This window comes from Chionomys nivalis, chromosome 17, assembly GCF_950005125.1.
Source record: "Chionomys nivalis chromosome 17, mChiNiv1.1, whole genome shotgun sequence".
In the NCBI taxonomy this organism is placed as follows: domain Eukaryota; kingdom Metazoa; phylum Chordata; class Mammalia; order Rodentia; family Cricetidae; genus Chionomys; species Chionomys nivalis.
In genome coordinates this window covers 16018396-16037988 of record NC_080102.1, presented here as the reverse complement: position 1 = coordinate 16037988, position 19593 = coordinate 16018396, and the positions used below count along the sequence as shown (strand labels likewise).

Here is a 19593-nt window from a genome sequence, read left to right as displayed (position 1 = left end):
AAGGGCCGTGTGCATGTGCAGCTGAGCACACCCCTAGCTGCTCTCTGTCCGAGCTCCTGAGGCAGAGTTTCTCAGCCTGTGGGCTGCAATCTCTTTGTGGGAATTGCAGATCAGATATCCTGCATATCAGATATTCACATTACAATTCATACCAGCAGCATACCTATATACTTCATTTAATTACAGAAAGCGTTGAGTTTCACATTTAACACCCTGGTTCCAGTGGGGAAGCTTTATTGATTCTTAGCATTCCTGGAAACACAGCAAGAAGATACAGTCATATTTCTATTTGCTTGGTTTTCAAAATGCTGTATCTAGGGCACCGATACAAGAATTGGGCTTTTGCAACAGCATTCTGAGGATTTAAGGGTAGGAGGTCCACACTCAGTAAATTTCTTCTCAGTTTATTTGCTTAAATTTCTTTTAACAGAATCTAAGGAAATATATGTTTGCATTCAAGTTCAGAAAAAAATCCTGAATTAACATGGAGCTGGGAGCTTTTCTGTCTCCTCTACTTAAAAAAAAAATATAGTACTAGAGGGGTTGTTTTTGATTTTCTTCTTTGGGTCAGCATTTTGGTACCTCCAATTTTGATAATTCCCACACTTCTGACCCCTGAAATATAAGCTATACATACAGCCTCTACAGAAGCTCTCCTGGCAGCTTAGGATTCAACTTAAGAAACCCTCTCATGTTTCAGTCTCCCAGAATTTGCTAACTTTGACCATACTATGAGATTATTAAATGTTTTTAACCATTTAATTTATAATATCTAAAAATTTTTTGGAATGTGTTATCATGCGAAACGTGTTCTGTAGTTGTACTCTTTTGTGGGAACTGTTCCCCAATAATGACACGGAGACTTATTATTAATTATGGAAGCTGGGCCGATAGCTTAGGTTTGTTTCTAACTAGCTCTTATAATTTACATTAACCTCATGGCTTTATTACCTCATCTACATGGTGCCCATTCTGCTTTCCCAGTGGCTCCTGGTGTCTCCCCTTCTTCTTCCCAGCATCCTCGTGCCCAGAAATCCTGTCTAGCTATTGGCTGTTCAGCTTTTTATTAAAACCAATCAAAGTGACACCTCTTCACAGTGTACAAAAAGATTATTCCACAATGTGTTCAACAAAGCTTGTTCAGATATGCAATACTTTCTCAATAAAATGTAGGCATATACACTATAAACAATAAGAAAAAATTATGTTTGATATGGACAATATTATATATCATCTTTGATAAAGTATTTTAGCCCATGTATTTTTTTCCACAATTCCATACACAAATATATGGTAGATTTTTCTTGACAATTTCACGCATATATCCAAGGTATGTTGGTCAGATTCTCCTCCACTGCTCTCTTGTCCTCCGCTACTCATTAATTTTTTTATTTTTCAACTAATCTCCTCCTCTTTTTATGTCTTTTGTTTGTTTTTTCAACTATATTTGATTAGTATTTCATAATGAGTAAGTATACATTTGATTTCATATATTCTCTGTGATTCATTTTTTGTTCTTTTGATGAGGCCCCTCATTTTCTTTTTCTTTTTTAAAAATCGTTTATTTAACTTTATATGCATTGGTGTGAAGGTGTCAGATCCCCTGGAACTGGAGTTACAGCCAGTCATGAGCTGCTGTATGCGTTCTGCTAATTGATCCTGGGTCCTCTGGAAGAGAAGTCGCTGCTCTTTAACCTCTGAGCCATCTCTCCAGCCCCTCATATTCTTTTATAAATATAGTCAGTGGTGGCTACTATGAAGGAGAGATCATGTTCTTGCTTCTTTTTTCAGAAGAAGGGCGCATTTTTGTTTTTATATTTGGCCTTGAATTTGTAATCCTCCCGCTTCCATGCTGGGCTAGAAACACACTTCTTGTCCTTAAAATTGTTCAACAGAAAATGTACGGAAAATACCCAGAAAGCTGATTTTGACGGCTGAACAATGTGCTTGTGCTGGAGAGGTAGGAGTCAGGAGGACCAAGCTCTTCAGTTCTGTAATGAGCCTGAGACCAGCCTTGTCTATAAATGATTAGAGGCTGATGCCAGGTGGTTGTGGTACACACTTTTAATTCCAGCACTCAGGAGGCAGAGGCAGGCAGATCTCTGTGAGTTCGAGACCATCCTGATCTACAAGAGAGTTCCAGGACAGCCAGGACAGTTATTTAATGAAACGCTGTCTCAAAAAACCAAATCAACAAACAAACACAAATTAGATGCTGATTTTTGTCTTCAGCATAAGAGACTTATTGTCAACCCTTTAGCATCATACATATTAACAAAATGGAGCTGCGCCAGGCCAGGTACCTGAGTAGGTCCTTTGAGTAGTCCACACCCAGATTCCAGGCAACCCTCCCGCATCTTCCTTCTTGATCTTCCTATGGGCCATCAGTTGTTGCCATGGTTACCTGTCATCTTCACACCATGTTTGCAGCCTTCTATCAGTGTGAATCTTTCTGCTGGTGATCTTGTACATGAGCTAAACACTATCCCTAGGACTTCCCATTGTCCGGATAACGCCAGCATCAGCATGAGTTCTATGCTAGAATTTTGAACAATGTAAGCCATCATTTGAGAAGTTCATGTTATGATATTTTTCCTTTAGCAAGCCCCAGGTTGACCTTATATATCAAATACTGCCTGGTACAGTTTCCTTGGAGCTAGCAAGGCAGTAGCTTTTGCAGGAGGTCGTTTGGATATGAATGCAGCGAGCCTGTGTCACTGGAACACAGATTTCAATCAGAGTCATACCCATAAAATACTCCCAAAGTCTGGATACAATGAAACGGGAGAAGGATCCCGTTTGCCTTGGTCTCAGACCACATTCCCCCGTCATCTACTGCCCTTCTCTTCCTTTGTGAGGATTTCTTCCCACCGCCTTCTAGTGGGACACTTGCCACCGTAAGCTGTTTTTAATGCTCCTGGGGTAAATGGATTCCATTGATTTCCGTGATTGTGTAGTAATGAAAGACTGGACCAGACTGTTTATCCAATGCTAAAACACTGGTTTATGGATTTTAAGTGAATTAACTCATTAAAATGTAGCATCATCCCATCTGCTAGGGAAGTCCATCTGCACTGTGAAGGAAACCAAAGCCCAAAACGTTGAAGTGACTTTCTCGAGGACCACGCTGTTGTTAAGTGACAGAAGCAGGGACCAAGGTCTAGGGTGCCAAGTTGCAAAACCTGGGCTCTGAACTCCTTCGTCTTTTACTTCTTATCAGCATGATCTAGAATTAAAACAGACAGACAGACAAACAAGCAAATCTCATAATTTTTCCTAGGCTTGTCCCCTTGCCTCAGACTCCTTAGTATCGGGATTGCATCAGTGGCTGGTTTACAGAGAATGTTTGAGAATATTCTTCATGGAATACTTCATTCACCCCACTTATTCTATAAACTTTCCCCTAGCGATACATTTTCCAAAACAAAAGAAAAAACAAACTAGATGAACAATGTTTTAAAAATGATATTAAAACGTAGTCTTTTTAGTTCCTCCGCACCCCCCCCCCCAATCATTCATCTAGTCAAATGTGACAAGCTAGATTTAAAGATTTTGACATCTGGGTACCAAATTGGGACTCCACTCCACAAGGCCATCAGCAGTAAAAGGAACATATGGTCTATCCCTGCATCCTTTAATGAGCAGAATTCCACCACACAAGTAATGCTTAAAACAGTTATCAGAAAAGACAGGTATAGAAAAGAGAGACTTTGGCGATGAAATAAAAGTTTGAAAAGTCAGTGGCATCTCAAGCAAAGCCTTTGAGAACTTTTGCAGAATATGTATTGAATAACACTTACGGAAACAATGATTCTAACTTCCAGATGTGTAGACACAAGCGGTTGGAAATCTTGTGAAGTTTATGGTGGGCACGAATGGAGTATGGCGTATCAGGTCTAATGTGTTTTAGTCTTTTTTCTTCTCTAACCAGAACTCAGAATGTATTATAAGCCTCTTATATTTTCCTCATTAGCTATGGATTACAGCCACCAAGCAAGGGGTGAGAGCTGGAACATTCTTTTGGTCTGTGTAAGTTACCTTTATTTTGTCAATGTTTATAAAATTACAGTTATGGTTCGATTTATGAAACATCAAATTTGATCAACTTCATTTCAGCTAAATGTAAACATGTCAAGTTAATGAGAGTTTATTAATTCAAAAATAACTTTTCAGGTATTTTTTTTTTCCTCAAAGGTTCTTTCTCTGTCCTTTTTCTTCCTCCTTTTCACTCTCTCTTCCTCTTCTCTCTCCTTTCTTGTCCCATCCTTTAGTTAAGGATGGTTTTCTCTTAGACCTACTCTTTAGATCTTTTATCTTGCTAACCTTTCTTTAGTTTGGCAGCTTTTCACCCGGGAGTGTATATTTCTCTCAGACTATTGCTGTAGTTTCTGCCATCACTCTATAAACATACTGAAAACTACTGTGTTTATTTTGTTTATATTTATTTATTTTGCTTCCCAACTTTAAACACATTGTGTAGGCTCAGGCAGTTGGAAAGCTGATGGAATGGTCTAGAGTCTGGAAGTTCTCCACAGCAGACCTGGGTAGGGGAAGCCTCCATTTTTACCCTGTTTCCCACCAAAATTTTCAAATTTCCCCAGTAAGAAAATGGGACTGCTTATCACTGCTGAAGTAACTGGGAATTAATAATTGATGTCTTCAGGCTTTCCAATGAAATTTACCTGATAAAACTGTCAGTTTGTTGATTATTTTCAAGGCTCCTTGAATGATAAAAGGGGTCTGGTTTGACGTTTATGGGGATTTTATTCCTGGTGTGTTCTTTCCACTGGTTTGTTTTTTTCTAACCACCTGAGGCTGTTTCCATGGCTGCTTTTTTTACGCTTTCTCGAAAACTCTGGACTGTTCTGCTAGCAGCGGTGTGCGAGGGAGATCAATCATGGTTAAGATGGATCCAGAGCGATGCTTTCTGTAGACTCCAAATTCAGAGGTCAGATTCAGATTCAGAGGGTTCAGTTAAAATTGTTTTGGGCGGCCTGAAGCTAAGACGGTGTCAATTTAGAGAGGTGTTTTTATCTCTTCTCTTTTAAAGAGGTCTCTGAGTCCAGGGATAAGTACAGCCATGATAGAATTGATACAGTTTAATGTAAGTGACTTGTCACTTACCAAGTTAGTCTTCCACGGCTCAGGTTTTAACCCTTGGCTCTCACCGATGTATGTGGGAATTCTGCTGTGCAACTCCTTCGCCTAGCAGAGCGGAGAGGACCCAACAACATAATTAATACTTAGTCCACACCCTTACCCCCCTGGGATTGTTGCAAAGCTTCCTTGAAAAGGCCCAGTGTTGTGGCTTTGAATGACGGTTTTCTCCACCCATTTTGAAACCACTTATAATAAGGTGGCTTTTGTGTACTCCCGAGATGCCTTGGCTTCTCGAACTATCCTTTTATCTCTGTGTCCTGGAAGTGAGTGGGCTCATTTACTTCCATTCCTCACCCCTTTGAAGCTTTTTATGGCTTTGTAAAATATGATCGGGCTTCCCATTTTTACAGGGAATATATATCAAGGGTATCTGCATAGAGTCCATTTTGAAAATTTTTAAATTTAAATAGAACCAGATTCAAACTGTAGGTTTAGACTTTAAAGGTCACCCTTTAAGTGTGGTTCTTCATTGCAGTCTAGAATTTTATTCCCGCTTCTTAGATGATAGTATTTCATTTCAAAATCATCCCCAGCCGATACTGTATTTCATTCCTTTGTTTCAATTCATTTTCAGAGGCAGTAATTCCCATTGTATACTAGTGCTTAGACTGAATACAATTTGGGTTGGCTACTTATGAGGCTACTGACCTTGGGCACATGACTGAGCATCTCAGCAAATCAATGTTCTCATCTTTAAGTAGGAATTATCAAAGGGCACTGTGGGGACAAATCAAGTTATCTTTTTTAGAGAGCTTTATTGGTACAGAGAGAATAGTTAATAACCAGCATTTTTTTTTTAAATTCTCGTTTCTTTAAACACTGACTAAACAATGTAGCCCCTTACCACTAACTCTCTCATTTAGTCTTTCATTTTCTGGTTTTCAGTTTTCTTTTTTGTCACTCTGTCTTATGCACTTAGACTCCAGATTAATTCTTTTTCAATCAGTGGTACTGAAGTCAATGACACATGCCCTATTTTATGCTGCTTAGATGCTTACTGCTCTTGATCAACTTATTCACAATTCTTTGCCCTGTATATGAAACACTAATAGCTAAGGACTAAAGGACCATTTTTTTTTTTTTTTATCTGTGAGGTTATTTCCAAAACACATAGACTACTTTAGAGACCGCCTTGCCCAATTCCTTGTTTACAACATTAGGACTTAGAATTGTTAAATGCTGTGCTGAAGGACATACTAAAGACAGACACTGGGACCTCCCAAGTCTTTGCTGTAGCATACACAACACTGGGCAAGGACAGGGGGAACGGTTCCTCAAGGAATGATAAAATGATCCTCTGCTTTTCCATCCCAAGCAGAGGGAGATGACGCCTCTACCATCATTCTTTAGGTGGGAGAATCTTGCATCTTCGCTTTTATATACAGGCCTTAATCACAATGTACCTTTTTTTTTTTTTTTTTTTTTAAAAATAGACATTTCATGAATGGACGTATCCTCTCTATAGACCTAGAAGTCCAGTACATGATTATGTAAACTAGAATTTTTCTTTTTTAATATAACATTTTATTAACTTTTAACTCTTTGATAATTTCATATATTGGATGGTACTAACTCCCCACCCTCTCTCCAGCTTCTCCCAGATCCACCTCTCTCTTCCCCCACCTGCCCAACTTCATGTCTTTTTAAAAAAAACCTACCTACCAGGTCTCCTTGATGCTGTTATGCTGCCCTTGTTCTCATAGATGTGGGGCTCTCCAGCCTGGCTGACCTACCAGAGGCCACAACCTCAAAGAGAACTGACTAGCTCCCTCAGTTCTCAGCAGCCCCTCAGTGAAGAGTGGAGACTCTTTCCCCTCCATACTAGAGCATTGATTGGCTTGATCTTGTAAAATTAGCATTTTCCTAAACTCTTTCTATGAGCCAGGAACTGTTTTAAACTGTTTTTCATATATTATCTCTTGGAAACCTTCCAATAACCTTATAAACAGGTACTGCTACCAGCATTTTGCAGAGGCATCAAAAGACAGGTACCTTGCCAAAATCTCATCACCAATGCTTACGGGAATTAGGATTCAAACCCAGGCATTCTGCCCTCCAGGCTGGTGTCTTTGATTCTCTAGAGCTGGTCATGCGCCCCATGCAGCAAGGGTGTTCAAGGGCAGGCATTCCTAGTTTCACACGTGTTCTGTCTCCTTGCATTTCTCCATTGACATCAGGAGTGGGTTCATCAGAGTCCCTATGTGCGCTGTGATACCACACACAAAAAAGCAAGCGGCTTTCAGGTAACACGAATGGGCTGAGGCATTGGTTCTTTCTGTATATAGTTAGGAAAAAATTCAAAACCTGCCATTAAAATTGTTTTGTTCAGATACAACAGATTCCTAAGGTTAAACGATTAAATTCCTTAAGTGATTAACCTAACTTTGCTTCGTCTATTTCTGTTTCACTCATAGGACATAATAAGCAAGGCCACACTTACTCAACGTCATTGGGATATGTTTTCGGCAGGACTTACTTTACAGTCAGCATGGTTTTCTCGTCCTGGAGGACATCTCTCGATAGAGAGGTGGTGTCAGATGTTGAGAGGAGAACCAAGTGGAGCTTTTGGGATGGGTAGCAGTGGCAGGCATAGTCATTGACCCTGTTTGTGGGGACTTATCTTTCTCCCAGCCCTCTCGCTGATGTTGCCCAGAGTAGAGGTCTAAATGGTCCACCCAATAATTTTCCTTACCACGATGAAACTAGTGTTACTTTGGATTCATCTTGAATTTGCCTCCATGGCCTGATCTTAGAGCAGAAGAACATTTTGTATTATTTGTTGGGAAAAAAAAAAAACAACAACAAGTGATTCTTTCTCAAGTCAAAATATTGCTTAGCTTGCGAACCTTGTAACGGCACTCAGCCCAGGATGCCATCCTCTTATCCAAGAGCCCCTTATGCTATTGCCAGGCCTAGGGTAATTTTGTTCAACAGAGGAATGGTAACTTAGACACAAAAGCCTTTGTGGATGAAGATTATACCCCTTTTGTCAGTCTTGTAATTATATGTGCCTGCTCTTGACAGCAGAGCTAGAAGCTAGAAGAAAATGTCAAGAGTCCCTTCACTAACCCATTATTTTATAGAGGAGGAACTTGAAGTTTGGGGTTAGATAATGCTTTCAAAGTTATAGCTATTTGGTGGTGGATGGATATCTAACTGTGATCATTGATAAAATAAGATTTTATTTTTAGTTTTGAATTTTTTTAAACATTTGCTATATGTTAGGTACTTTGTGTGTGCTCTGTCCTTGCTTTATTTCGCTCCACTCTACAACTGGTGTGCAATATTCTTTGTTCTTATCGTTATCATTCTGATGGGCAAACAGAGGCTCAGACAGGTCTGGAGGCTTTGACGTCCACAGAAGTCAGATTGCCAGCAAGAGGCAGATGCTGGATGCCTTCTGCCACAGCAAAGGGCTTGACCCATCAAACAACACTGGGTTTAAAGCCATGGTCCTTTTAGCTTGTAGCACAGTTTCTGATCAGCAAGATAGGTCCTTCGCTTTGGTCATGAATCAGAGTTTCCAGTCCAGTCATTCATAGAAGGGGTTGAGCAATAAAGTAGGTTAGGGGTGGAAATGAAAGTTTAAACACTAATTCCAAAGAGGGCCCTTCGTTGTAATGAAGTGGAAACAGATGGTGGGGAAGAGAGAGCGCGCTGGCCTGGGCGTTAAGAGCAACCACTTTGGGGGCTTGGGTTTGTGGAAATGCAACCTAAGGATTTGCTTTATTTTTATGCCCTTACAGGACCATCCCTCATGAAAGGAGAATCTTAACCATCCTGCAATGGCTTTCACTGCCAGACAATGAGAGGTATCTGTCTGTTCTCGTCTGTCCTTTTCTTTCTTCGGTTAAATTTCCATCTTGGGCTCAACACTAGAATGAACCGTGACATAGAAGCACAGCCAAGGACTGATGTTATTAAAAGTCTTGTGGTTATTAAGCTTTATGTCTTTAAGAAGTTTTGAGTTACTGGGGGCCATTTCAATAAACGGCTAACTCCAGCTGTTAATCTTGGTGGCTTCAGTGGACCTGAGGCTTTGATAAAGGAATCCAGCAGCAGCAGCTCGAGGATTGAAAGGCATGAAGACTGAGTATCCCCTGAACACAGTCAGTTCTCTCAGTCTGCAGATTGTGTGGCCTGTGGCGATGATCACCAAATTCTACTGTCAAAGGATCAGAGTCCCCAGTGATGCTCAATCTTTTTTTTTCATTGTGCCTTTTAATCCTTTGAAGTGGAACCTGCAGTTCCCCCAGTGGGGAGCAGTGTAGGGGGCATAGGGTGGTGGGTGAGGAAGTAATAAAGGTAAGATTTTCCATGGTGATACTAATAGTGGGCGGGAGGCTAGCTAAACTTGAAGGATTTTGCTTTTAAATTAATTTTTTAGACCAGCATTCAAAGTGATGGGCTTCATCATGGCTTTTGCATGTGTGTTATCATGTGCTATCATGTTTTGCCTCCTTTATTTCCATCCCACTGCCTTCCTGTGCCCTCGACCTTCTTGTGCCCTTGAAGGCTTATTTTATTTATTTATTTTTAATGTGTGTGCACTATAGGTTGCTCTATGTAGCCTGGTTTTGACTCTGGTTCTGATTTTCCCACAGGCCCTCAGTTTATGCCTTCTATTCTGAGCAGCCTGATTTCTCTGGACACAAATATGGTCCTTTTGGCCCTGAGGTTAGTAGTTTATCATTTGCCTGAGGAGAACCCATGTTCCTAGGCCACCGAATTTTCAAAACCTTACTTTAGGATTTGCGCAAAGTCTGGGAGTTTTCAAACCTACAAGGCATAAATAATGTCAAATCATTTCAGGACCAGAAACTTAAAAACAAAACAAATCAAAACACCAAAAACTTAAATATACTTGTTTCTTTTACAGGAACTTCCTTTCAGATTGCTTGGTATAGAAACATATCCTAAACATGGTATAATGGGGAACGGGGGGGGGGGGGGAACTTTCAGTCGTGAAGGTATTAGTGGAACCGCGTGAAGGGTTTGGCCACCCGTGGGATAGGACAGAGGGATCTATGAAACCTCTGGGATGCAAGACATCACAACTGGAGTTTAACAGCTTTAACATGCTTACACAGTTCTTTGAGGGGAAGTTATTTTACCTGCCTCAATAACCTGAGCGTATGTGATTAACCTGACATGCGGCATAGCATAGAAACATTTTGTGGGGTATTTGGACATATGTGTTCGTAGTGTGGAACCATATGCACTCCCGAAGGTAAACTGAGTTCTTAAATGAGAGAGATGCTCCATTGGAGGCCTGTGACTAGTGGAGCTGGTGGCACCCTGGTCACACTTAGCCATCCCAGTAGAAGACAATCTGTAAGGCACAGATCACTGTGATGTCACGTGCAGGAAATGGTTGCCTATTACTGTTTTTCATTCATCTGCAATGGAATTCTTCCTAACATTTAGGATAGATCACTTGAAACATGATCAAAGTCTACAAGTCAAAATCTTAATATATTTTAGATTTTTTCTATTTTTTCCCCCATGGGTCACAGAGGTTACCACACAATGGGAAGCTTGATTTGAGCTGAGGAAATTATTTTAGAAAGCCTTTGTTGGTGGGTGCTGTGTACCTGGAAGCCCGTGAAGGCACAGCAGCTCTAACCAAATTCACTGTGTTCAGCACACGGATGTGTCAGAGATGCAACAAATGTGTCTTGATTTAAGCAGTTTTAAACAAATTGCTCTATGTCTAAACAAAGGCAGGGAATATGAAGAAGTCATAAGGATTTTTGAATGCTTTAACATCAATTCAGTGTTGGGTCATTTTTTTTTTAAGCACTAGAAACTAGTAACTATGTGAACCCATTCATAGTTGGTCTTGAATCACGGAAGTTGTTTAAATCCTGGGCTCTTTTATACTTTTGATGTTCAAGCATTATTGCGTTATTATGAAACACAAATGATAAAACAAGATAAAGATCTGCACACATGAGACACAAAAAGTAAGGATGGCAGTTTTATCTTTGGGAAGATTTTTTTAAAGTTAATCTAAAATGAACTAAAGGAACCAGATTTTATTAAAATGAAAAAAAAATCCCTCCCACTAAACACCTAACTAGTTCCATGTGCTCTATTAAAAAGTCAACTTTGTCTGAATAATATCTTTTAAAAGAAAAAAAAAACAGGAATTGATATTGATATGGCCACTCTTTTGAAAGTTGAAACCGGTGCTTAAAGATGTTTGGGGCTGTTTCGGTTCCTTGGCAAATAAAGGATTTGTGTTAGATTCCAAGACCATGAACCTTCTTCCCACAGAACCACCTAAGCTTCCCACAGAAGAGGGGATGAGTGAAGCCACCTATCAATAACTATGCTCAAATTACAGGAAGCATCATCTATGTGGCAAGATCTGGCTCTTAACAATACACATGAATTATCACACATTTGATACCTTAAATCATATGGCTTAGCAGGAAGTGTTCTTTCCCAGGGACATCTCTGGGTTGGTGGGGTGTGTGGTTTCGTTACAGCTACCTTGCGAAAGCAGGTATATTTTGAGTAAGAAACAACCCAGTTGTTCTGAAGTGCTGAGCAATGGCTAAGTGAAGCAAGGTGTAGAATGCTTTAATTTGGTATAATGATGGTTTCTATGTCCATAATTGCTTATAAACATACAAGCCTTTTCTCCCCATAGTATTTTTGCACTAAGAGTTGTAAGTATTCTCATTGTGTTCTTTTCAGTATTAATACTGCTTGCAACTGGCATTTTCTTCCCTATCTGTTGGGTAAACATTATTAATTGCATATCTTAGAATATATGATAGCCTGCTCACATTTTTCTCATAAAGAAAAGGACATTTTCAGATTTTTAACTATCTTTTGTTTTGTTTTGAGACAGGGGTTCTCTGTGTAACAGCCCTGACTGTCCCGAAACTCACTTTGTAGACCAGGGTGACCTTGAACTCACAGAGATCTGCCTGCCTCTATCTTCCAAGTGCTGGGCTTAAAGGTGTGAGCCACCACCACCCGGCTCTACTATTTTTCATATGGTTCTAGTTACTTCTAGTGAAATCAAGACAAAATGGTTTTGTGCTTTTAAAATAAAACCAAAGCAAGCCAGTCAAACCTTTCTTGAGTCATAAGTGTGAATGGCTTATATACATGTTTATCATAAACATATAAATGTACATTTAAATATATATATATGTACATATACACAGTCATGTGTCCTCATAGATCTTAACTATGCATGAGAGCACTATACACTAGGGGAAAGATTAATTTTTTAAAATGCATACCATTTTATAAATAATAAGAAAACACTTGCACTTGAAATTTAATTGGAATAATTCTAACTAGAAAAAAAGCTATATGGCACAGTAAGAGAAATTCAACTGAAGTTTGTGGTTTGTTTGCTTAATAGTTGGGTACACTTGTTTTTCGGGGTGAGTCTCAAAAGCTGTTAACTGAGACGGCCAAACACGGGGCTAACAGTTTCGAGAAATGGCGTGCTGCTCCTGGTTTCCTAGTGTAATGGTGAATGTTCAAAAATATGCTTGCTTTTGATTATTGGCACAATCTTTTTTCTCTTTGACCTCTGCTTCCTCTGTGACCTCTTGTTCCTCTGTGACCTCTTGTTCGGCTGCTCTTCTGGGCCTAGAGGCAGAGCTTTGGCTGGCTGGTCCCTACCTTCAGATGGGAAAGAATCCTTCTGAAAAGCAGGGACGATCGCACCCCCTTCCCCCATCCTCTGAATAACCTCAGGCTAAAACTTCTAAATTCAGGCTGAAGTATGGCTGGTCAGTGAAAAAACTTAGCTTTCGTCTACCTCTAACATTTGAAGAAAGAGGAACATGCCTTTGTAATGACTGGATGAAAACTCAGTTGGCTTAAACTCCGTTCCGTTCCTTCTGCTCTTCTAACCTGCTGCAATTGGAAGGGTTCTCTCTGGGCATCTTTGGAATGTTGGAGTCTTTTGCAAATGGCCTAGAGTTTGATGGGCAGATTTGAGTGCTCGCGGAATGTACTCGGTGACCATGACATGGAAAAAAAAAACTCTTCCTTTTCCTGCTCTTCTCATGGAGATTTGCCTAAACTAGAAGCATTAAAAGCAAAGCAAAGCAAACCAAAGTCTACGGGGCTGTGACTTTCGACTGTTCTGCCGGAGAGAGAGGGTAAGACAGAAGAGAGGTGCTCTTGCAGTCGCTCGCTTGCCCTGGGAATGGAGCAACCGCATGGCAGTTGTTCCCCTTGGTGACACTAACGCTGTTCGTCTTACTGCCCCGCCTGCATCCCCAATGGCTCTTGGAACAGTCCTGCCAAGAGATAAGGTAGCTAGGTAGACGTCAGGGTCTGCTGCTTTGATTCACCTTTGCACCATCAGCAAATCAGGGGCTGGTTTTCTCCAGCACCGGGGTCTCTTCCTTCAGTTGGTGGTTAGATGTCACCTCTCTGGATTTCCAGACAATACTTAGGGAATCATTGTTGCCTCAGACAGGGAGCCAGCTTCCCATAGCAAGACTCTGAGTGGAGCCTTTCTTCATCTCTCTACTGTGATGAAGAAATCTCAGTCACTTTTCCTAGTTCGAATTTTCAAAGAGGATTTCTAAACACGCAGTCCTGTGCTCCTCTTTCCTGCTGAAAGTCCTAATGTGTACGAGTTCATTCAGGACCCGTGGGGACTGTTTATTATTTCTGTTTTATTTTGTCCTTGGTTGAACATGCAAGCTGAGAGCCCTCTGATATATTTGATCATGTGATCAGATAGATGTCCATCAGTCACTGAATTGGAACCACCTACACAAACCTCATTGTCATCTTGAGGTGACCAAGTGACTTTGACTCTGGTTACAAGCTAGTATTTTATGCACAGAGAGCTTTCTGTAACCAAGGGACAGTCTGTTTATAGCCCAAGAGTCATCCAGCTTGCCTAATGTCACTTGCAGATGTATCCAAACACGGACTTTTCAGCCCAAAGCACCTACATGACTAGATCCTCTGAAATCATATCCTGTGGTCAGCAATGAAGCTGGGACCACACCGAGACCCAGGTCAGAGGCTTCTCTCTATAGAGGGCCCTGAATCCCATCCCATCTCAATGTGTTCTCCCGTAAGGAGAACTTAGTGTTTCTATCTCAGACTCTGCTGACCCCAGATGGGAAAGGGTGAGCTTTACTACCTGGCCCAAGGGGACAGACGACTTCTGAGTGCAGACATCTCTATCCGCCAGCACAGGAGTGTAGTTATGGCTCACCTCTTACTCCGGCTAAGAGACCTAAGAGGAAAGTTGCCCCTAAGAGGAGACAGGAAAGACCAGTTTCTCCTCCAAAGAAAAGAAGAAGGAAATTGCATAGGACGGATCATTATGCGGCCGAAGCTCGTCAGGACAAAGTAAGTTTATCTGCTGTTCCAAACCTCTGTGGCGGGCAGGTCTGCCTTTGGTACCTTGGTTTGAAAACAGTCTGGGTAAGGTTTCAGAAAACTGGTGCGGTCCTTGGCTTTGAGTCCAGGGCCATCTGGTCCATCAGGGGTTAACGGCGATGTGAAGACATCTTGAACTTTCCTTACAACAGGAAAAAAAAAAGGAGTCTTTTATCCTCTTTAAAGTTAGTTGACTCCACATGGATGTTGCCATTTAAGCTGGAGGAACAGCTTGGAGGGCTGTTGTTTCTGCTTGAAAAAAAAAACTCACTGTGGCTTGTGGTACTGCCTCTTGAGAAGATTCTCAGAAGGTAGTGGGGTGTGGTTTTCTTTTTCTACAAGAATGTAGATTAGAAGTCGACAGAATGCTGACTTACTTGAGTGGTGTCTACTTTCTGAGACCAGCAGATGTCTTTGTGGCCAGGAGAATAGTTGAGACAGCAGGAAAGAGAAAATGATGGGCAGACAGGGCGTCATGTTTTTCTCAGAGTGATAGTAACGAGATTTACTTTTAACAGTTACATTCAAAAGAACCTTCTGTTTATTCATTTGAAGGTTTCCCTAAAACCTTCAAATTCCTCTGAGGCATATTCTTCTTTATGAAGCTGATTGCTAAGAAGTAGGTTCTGGATTTTACCTGACTTGTCCCATTGAATAAGGGAAAAAAGCTTCGAGCCAAGGAGAGACATGTGTTATGTATTTCATGTTTCCATGTCTAGACACCGATCTTGGAGGACAGTGTGTGTTTCTCAGACAAATACAGCTTAGACTCACATCTGTTAGTCCCTTCAGGTTTTGCGTGCCATCTCATTCTGCAGCTCTCAGTTGTGATTTGGAATGCTGACGCCTGTCATGAAGAGAAAAGGCTGTCGTCTCGTTTCATGAATGAAACGATACAAGGAAAGGTCTCAAATCACCTGAGAAGATTCAAATGGCAGAGGCCATAATGTAGCAGATTGGAGGTGATGCTCAGGTCTCTTGTTTTCGTCTTGGTTATCTTGGATGTATGTGTGTGTTTGTTATCTAAGTTTTAAAAGTCACCTAAACTATGAGGTTTCATAAAAATCCGTTTCGTCGTCAGATGAATCTAGGGTGGCGATCCGATGTACACGTGGGTGCTCAGTACTCCTGTTGAAGATACAGTGGGAGATGGTGGATTAAGTTTCTTGGGCTTTGGAAATGTTCCTCGGAGAAGAATCGGGAGTTTGTATTTCATTAGTCTAAACAGAACAAATTCTGTGCTTCGTTTTTGTTTGTTAGGATTCTTGTTGATTCTTGTTTAATCTGTTTGTAAAGAGGAGGTTGAGAAGCAGTAACCTTTCCCTAGGATAGCTTCCTTTGCAGGCGGTTGGTTGCTCTTTAAGGTCGGCATTTAGGGTCTTTGGAACAAGGGATGAATCCTATTTTATTAATGATGTCCTAATTCGTTTTCCAGGAGGAGATGATGGTTTTAATCTCTAATTTAGTGCTTTGTGAATCCTTCAGCCACTCTCTCTCTCTCTTTTTTTTTTTTGACATAGTTCAAAGTTGGGTGATTTTACACAGGGAACAAGGGTTCCCATCTCTGTCTGACTGTCTGTTCAGTCCTTTCCTCCCTCCCTCCCTCCCTCCCTCCCTCCCTCCCTCCCTCCCTTCCTTCCTTCCTTCCTTTTCCTATTCACTCTTAAAACTGTTGGACTTGAAGACTGCGTTTACATTTTAGAAAAGCCATTTTGCGCCTCAAAAAGGATTTGCCTCAGCAATTTGTGATATTATCACATCAAAACTTTTCCAAGGGATGGGATCAGGAAAGTTTTTAAAATTTTTTTTTCCATTAAAAAAAAAGGTGTGGGAAATAGTGGGGAAATATTCCCTAGACAAAACTCTGCCTCTGGGCCGGAAGTTTTCTTTCTAGAATGTTCTAAGGGTAGAAAAATCTATGGAAATCGAAAGTTAAAAAATACATAAATAAGTTTGTGAGGACTAACTTGCATTTTACAGATGACAAATCCCCTGAGGGAGATTGACAAAACCGTGGGGCAGTTAATGGATGGACTGAAACAGCTCAAACTGCATCGGTGTGTGAATGTTATCTTTGTTGGAGACCATGGTAAGGCTTCATTTCTATTCTTTGTTATTAAGATAGAAGTTTTGCAGGGTGGTGGTAGCATAGCCCTTTAGTCCCAACACTCTGGAGGCAGAGGTAGGTGGATCTCTGTGATTTGAGACCACCGTGGTCTACAGAATAAATTCTAGGACAGCCAGGGCTACACAGAGTAACCCTGTCTCAAACAAACAAACAAACAAACAAACAAACAAACAAAACAACAAACAAAACAAATAATAGAAGTTTCCTAGGGTGCTGAGAAAAGGAATCGTTGCTCTCAGAATCCAAGGTTCTGTTCTTCTTTCTTTCTTTCTTTCTTTCTTTCTTTCTTTCTTTCTTTCTTTCTTTCTTTCTTTCTTTCTTTCATCTTTCTTTCTTTCTATTACTTCAGGATAGGGAAAGAAGTTAGGTCATGATACAACAGTTAGAGAGACCCAGATATTTCTGCATTCTCATGTTCTTTGTAGGAGAGGCCTTTCTGCAAAACTCTGTCTCCTATTGCCATGTTGCAGACATCTGATACATGATATTAATGACTTCCTCTGGGACTTCTGCATAGCAGGTGATAGTCTCTTGCCTCTGTGAAGTCAAATGGTTTCCTGGCGTTCTCAGGGGGAGTTCAAAGCCTTAAGACAGAACACCATTAAGAGAAAGAAGTAGTGTAGGAAGTGGCCTGCTCTCCCTCCCTTCTTTCTTTACACACACACACACACACACACACACACACACACACACACACACTCAACCCTCTGCCTAACTCCTTCCAGATCCAATTCAATCTTCCTCAACTACTCCCATTCTTATAGCCTCTTTTTTTTTTTTTTTTTTTTTTTTTTTTTTTTTTTTTTTAATAAGCCACTAAAGTGCAGTTTAAGCTACCCATATATTTATGACTCTGGGGCCATCTGTTGGAACATGTTAGACTTACCAGGGCACACATCCTTAAAGAACACCAACTTTCTCTCCCCTAGGACTCATCCACTGTCAATAGCTCTTCAGTTAGAATGGAGGCTCATGATTCCTTTTCCATTCCACCATGGGTGTTGACTGTCTTCATCTGGTCCAGGCCATCACAGGTGCTGTGAGTTCATCAGTGCAGTGGTGCTGTCATGTCCAGAAGACACTGTTTCTCTCTTGCCCCAGCTCCAGCCTCTAGCTTTCATGTTCTTTTCACCCTGCAATGGTCGCTGAGCCTCGGGGAGAGAGACGGGATAGAGATGTTCCGTTTATGGCTGAGCACGCCACAGATACTTTGTTGCATTTTGACAGGTTGTGAGTTTCTGCATTAACTGTTGTCCATTGCACAAAGGAAATACCCTGATGAGATCCAAAAGCTGGATTACCCTATGGCTATAGAAACACAACTTTAGAGGGCAGTTGGATACTATGTCCTCTTAGCTGAATAATAAGCGTAGGCTTACCCCCGGGGCTTGTAAGTTCATCAGCCATGTATTCTTGGCCACATTTACACTACCAGACATGTACTTCCTCTTATAAAGTGGGCCTGAAACCCAAGCAGAGAGTGATTGGTTACCCACATCACATTTATGCCACGAATACACCCATGGGGCGCCTCACCACACTGGTCATGGCCGTTCATTGGGTTCACAGCTGAGCAAGACTGTTTGACTCTTTATCTCAGCAGCCTATATAGCACCTTCCAATACTATGCCATCTAGCTAGCTGCATATTCACTACTACTAACTTGATTTTCAGAAATCAGTTCTTTTCATAGACATGCAGACTCAGTTCTAGAGTGTGCTACCTATGTTCTGAAACTATCAAACTGTGAACTATAATAATTCCATCTTGGAATTTGGGGCTGTTCCATCTAGTAAGTCTAGTAAAGCATTTAAAAAAAAATCCAAATTGATTGACTTCTTCACAGTTCTGTTATTACTAGTTAGTTACTAACTAAGTGAGTCTCCTTAGTCATTTTTTGGTCCTTGAAATTTTATATCCAGAGCATTCTAGAAAATCTGAGAAACTGGGCAAGGGGTGGGGGTTTGCGGGCGCTAACTTGCTTCCCTGAGTGGATTAAATGATATCCTCTGTAAGATCATTCTCTACTAGTCTGGCTTAGTGGAAAGCTGCAGACAGGGTGGAAATTGGGAGCTTGTGACACACTAATTCAATTTAAGTTGCCCAGAAGTGTGGAGAGCATTTACTCACAAGCTGGAGGCAGACATCTAAGAAGCGGATGGTCCTAGTGAGTCACATGTCGGAGCACCATAAAGGTCACACGCAGAGTAAAACCCTCTCTCAATGTAAAGATTGCCAGAAAGAATAGACCCATTGGTTCTGGGAAGCCAGGGTACCTCTTTTTCGGAAGGCATCTTGCCTAGCATTTCAGGCAGGCCCTAGGCTTTGACAGATGGTTTTCTGTGGAGCTCAGGTTGCACCATTACTCTTGCACAATCTGTCTCTGTAAATCTCAGTTCCCTCATCTGCAGAGTGAAAACACGGACTCCACATTCCACACAGGGGACATCAGTCTGGAGGGATGGGAAGGAGGCAGATTCTAGAAATATCCTGGGCACATTTGCCCGATGCTCTCTGCAACCTAGGGAGATTGCTCAGTGTTGGAACTACAGAAGATGTAATGGAGGAATAGAAGATTCTTTATATCTTCTATTCATCTGGGTGTGGAGATTTTTCCCTTTCTGGAGTAACGTTTTACTAGAACTCGCAGCTGTTCATTATTTTAATGTTTTCATGTTGAAAGTTTCAGTGTTAAAAGAAAACACATGCTGGGTGGTGACGGTGCAGGCCTTTAATCCCAGCACTCAGGAGGCAGAGGCAGGAGGATCTCTTTGAGCTTGAGGCCAGCCTGGTCTACAGAGAGAGTTCCAGGACAGCTAAAACTACACAGAGAAACCCTGTCTTGGAAAAAAACAAAACAAAACAAAGAAAAGACTTTTTAAAAACTTCAATATGATTGTGTTATATTAAAATATGTTTTA

The 19593-nt window shown here is 41.0% G+C and overlaps 1 protein-coding gene across 5 annotated transcripts in view; it reads left to right on the top strand.

Moving 5' to 3' along the window:
- The window catches only part of Enpp2 (ectonucleotide pyrophosphatase/phosphodiesterase 2), a 110128-nt gene that overhangs the window by 56268 nt on the left and 34267 nt on the right, over positions 1 to 19593 (top strand). For 3 of the 5 annotated variants that reach the window (XM_057791584.1, XM_057791585.1, XM_057791583.1), the window contains exons 9-12: positions 3974 to 4029; positions 8907 to 8972; positions 9765 to 9837; positions 16525 to 16633. In XM_057791584.1, the coding sequence (XP_057647567.1) occupies positions 3974 to 4029; positions 8907 to 8972; positions 9765 to 9837; positions 16525 to 16633 (304 nt within the window). Of the gene's footprint in view, positions 1 to 3973; positions 4030 to 8906; positions 8973 to 9764; positions 9838 to 14358; positions 14515 to 16524; positions 16634 to 19593 lie in introns of all 5 variants that reach the window. The other 2 variants (XM_057791587.1, XM_057791586.1) reach the window with 1 other exon arrangement.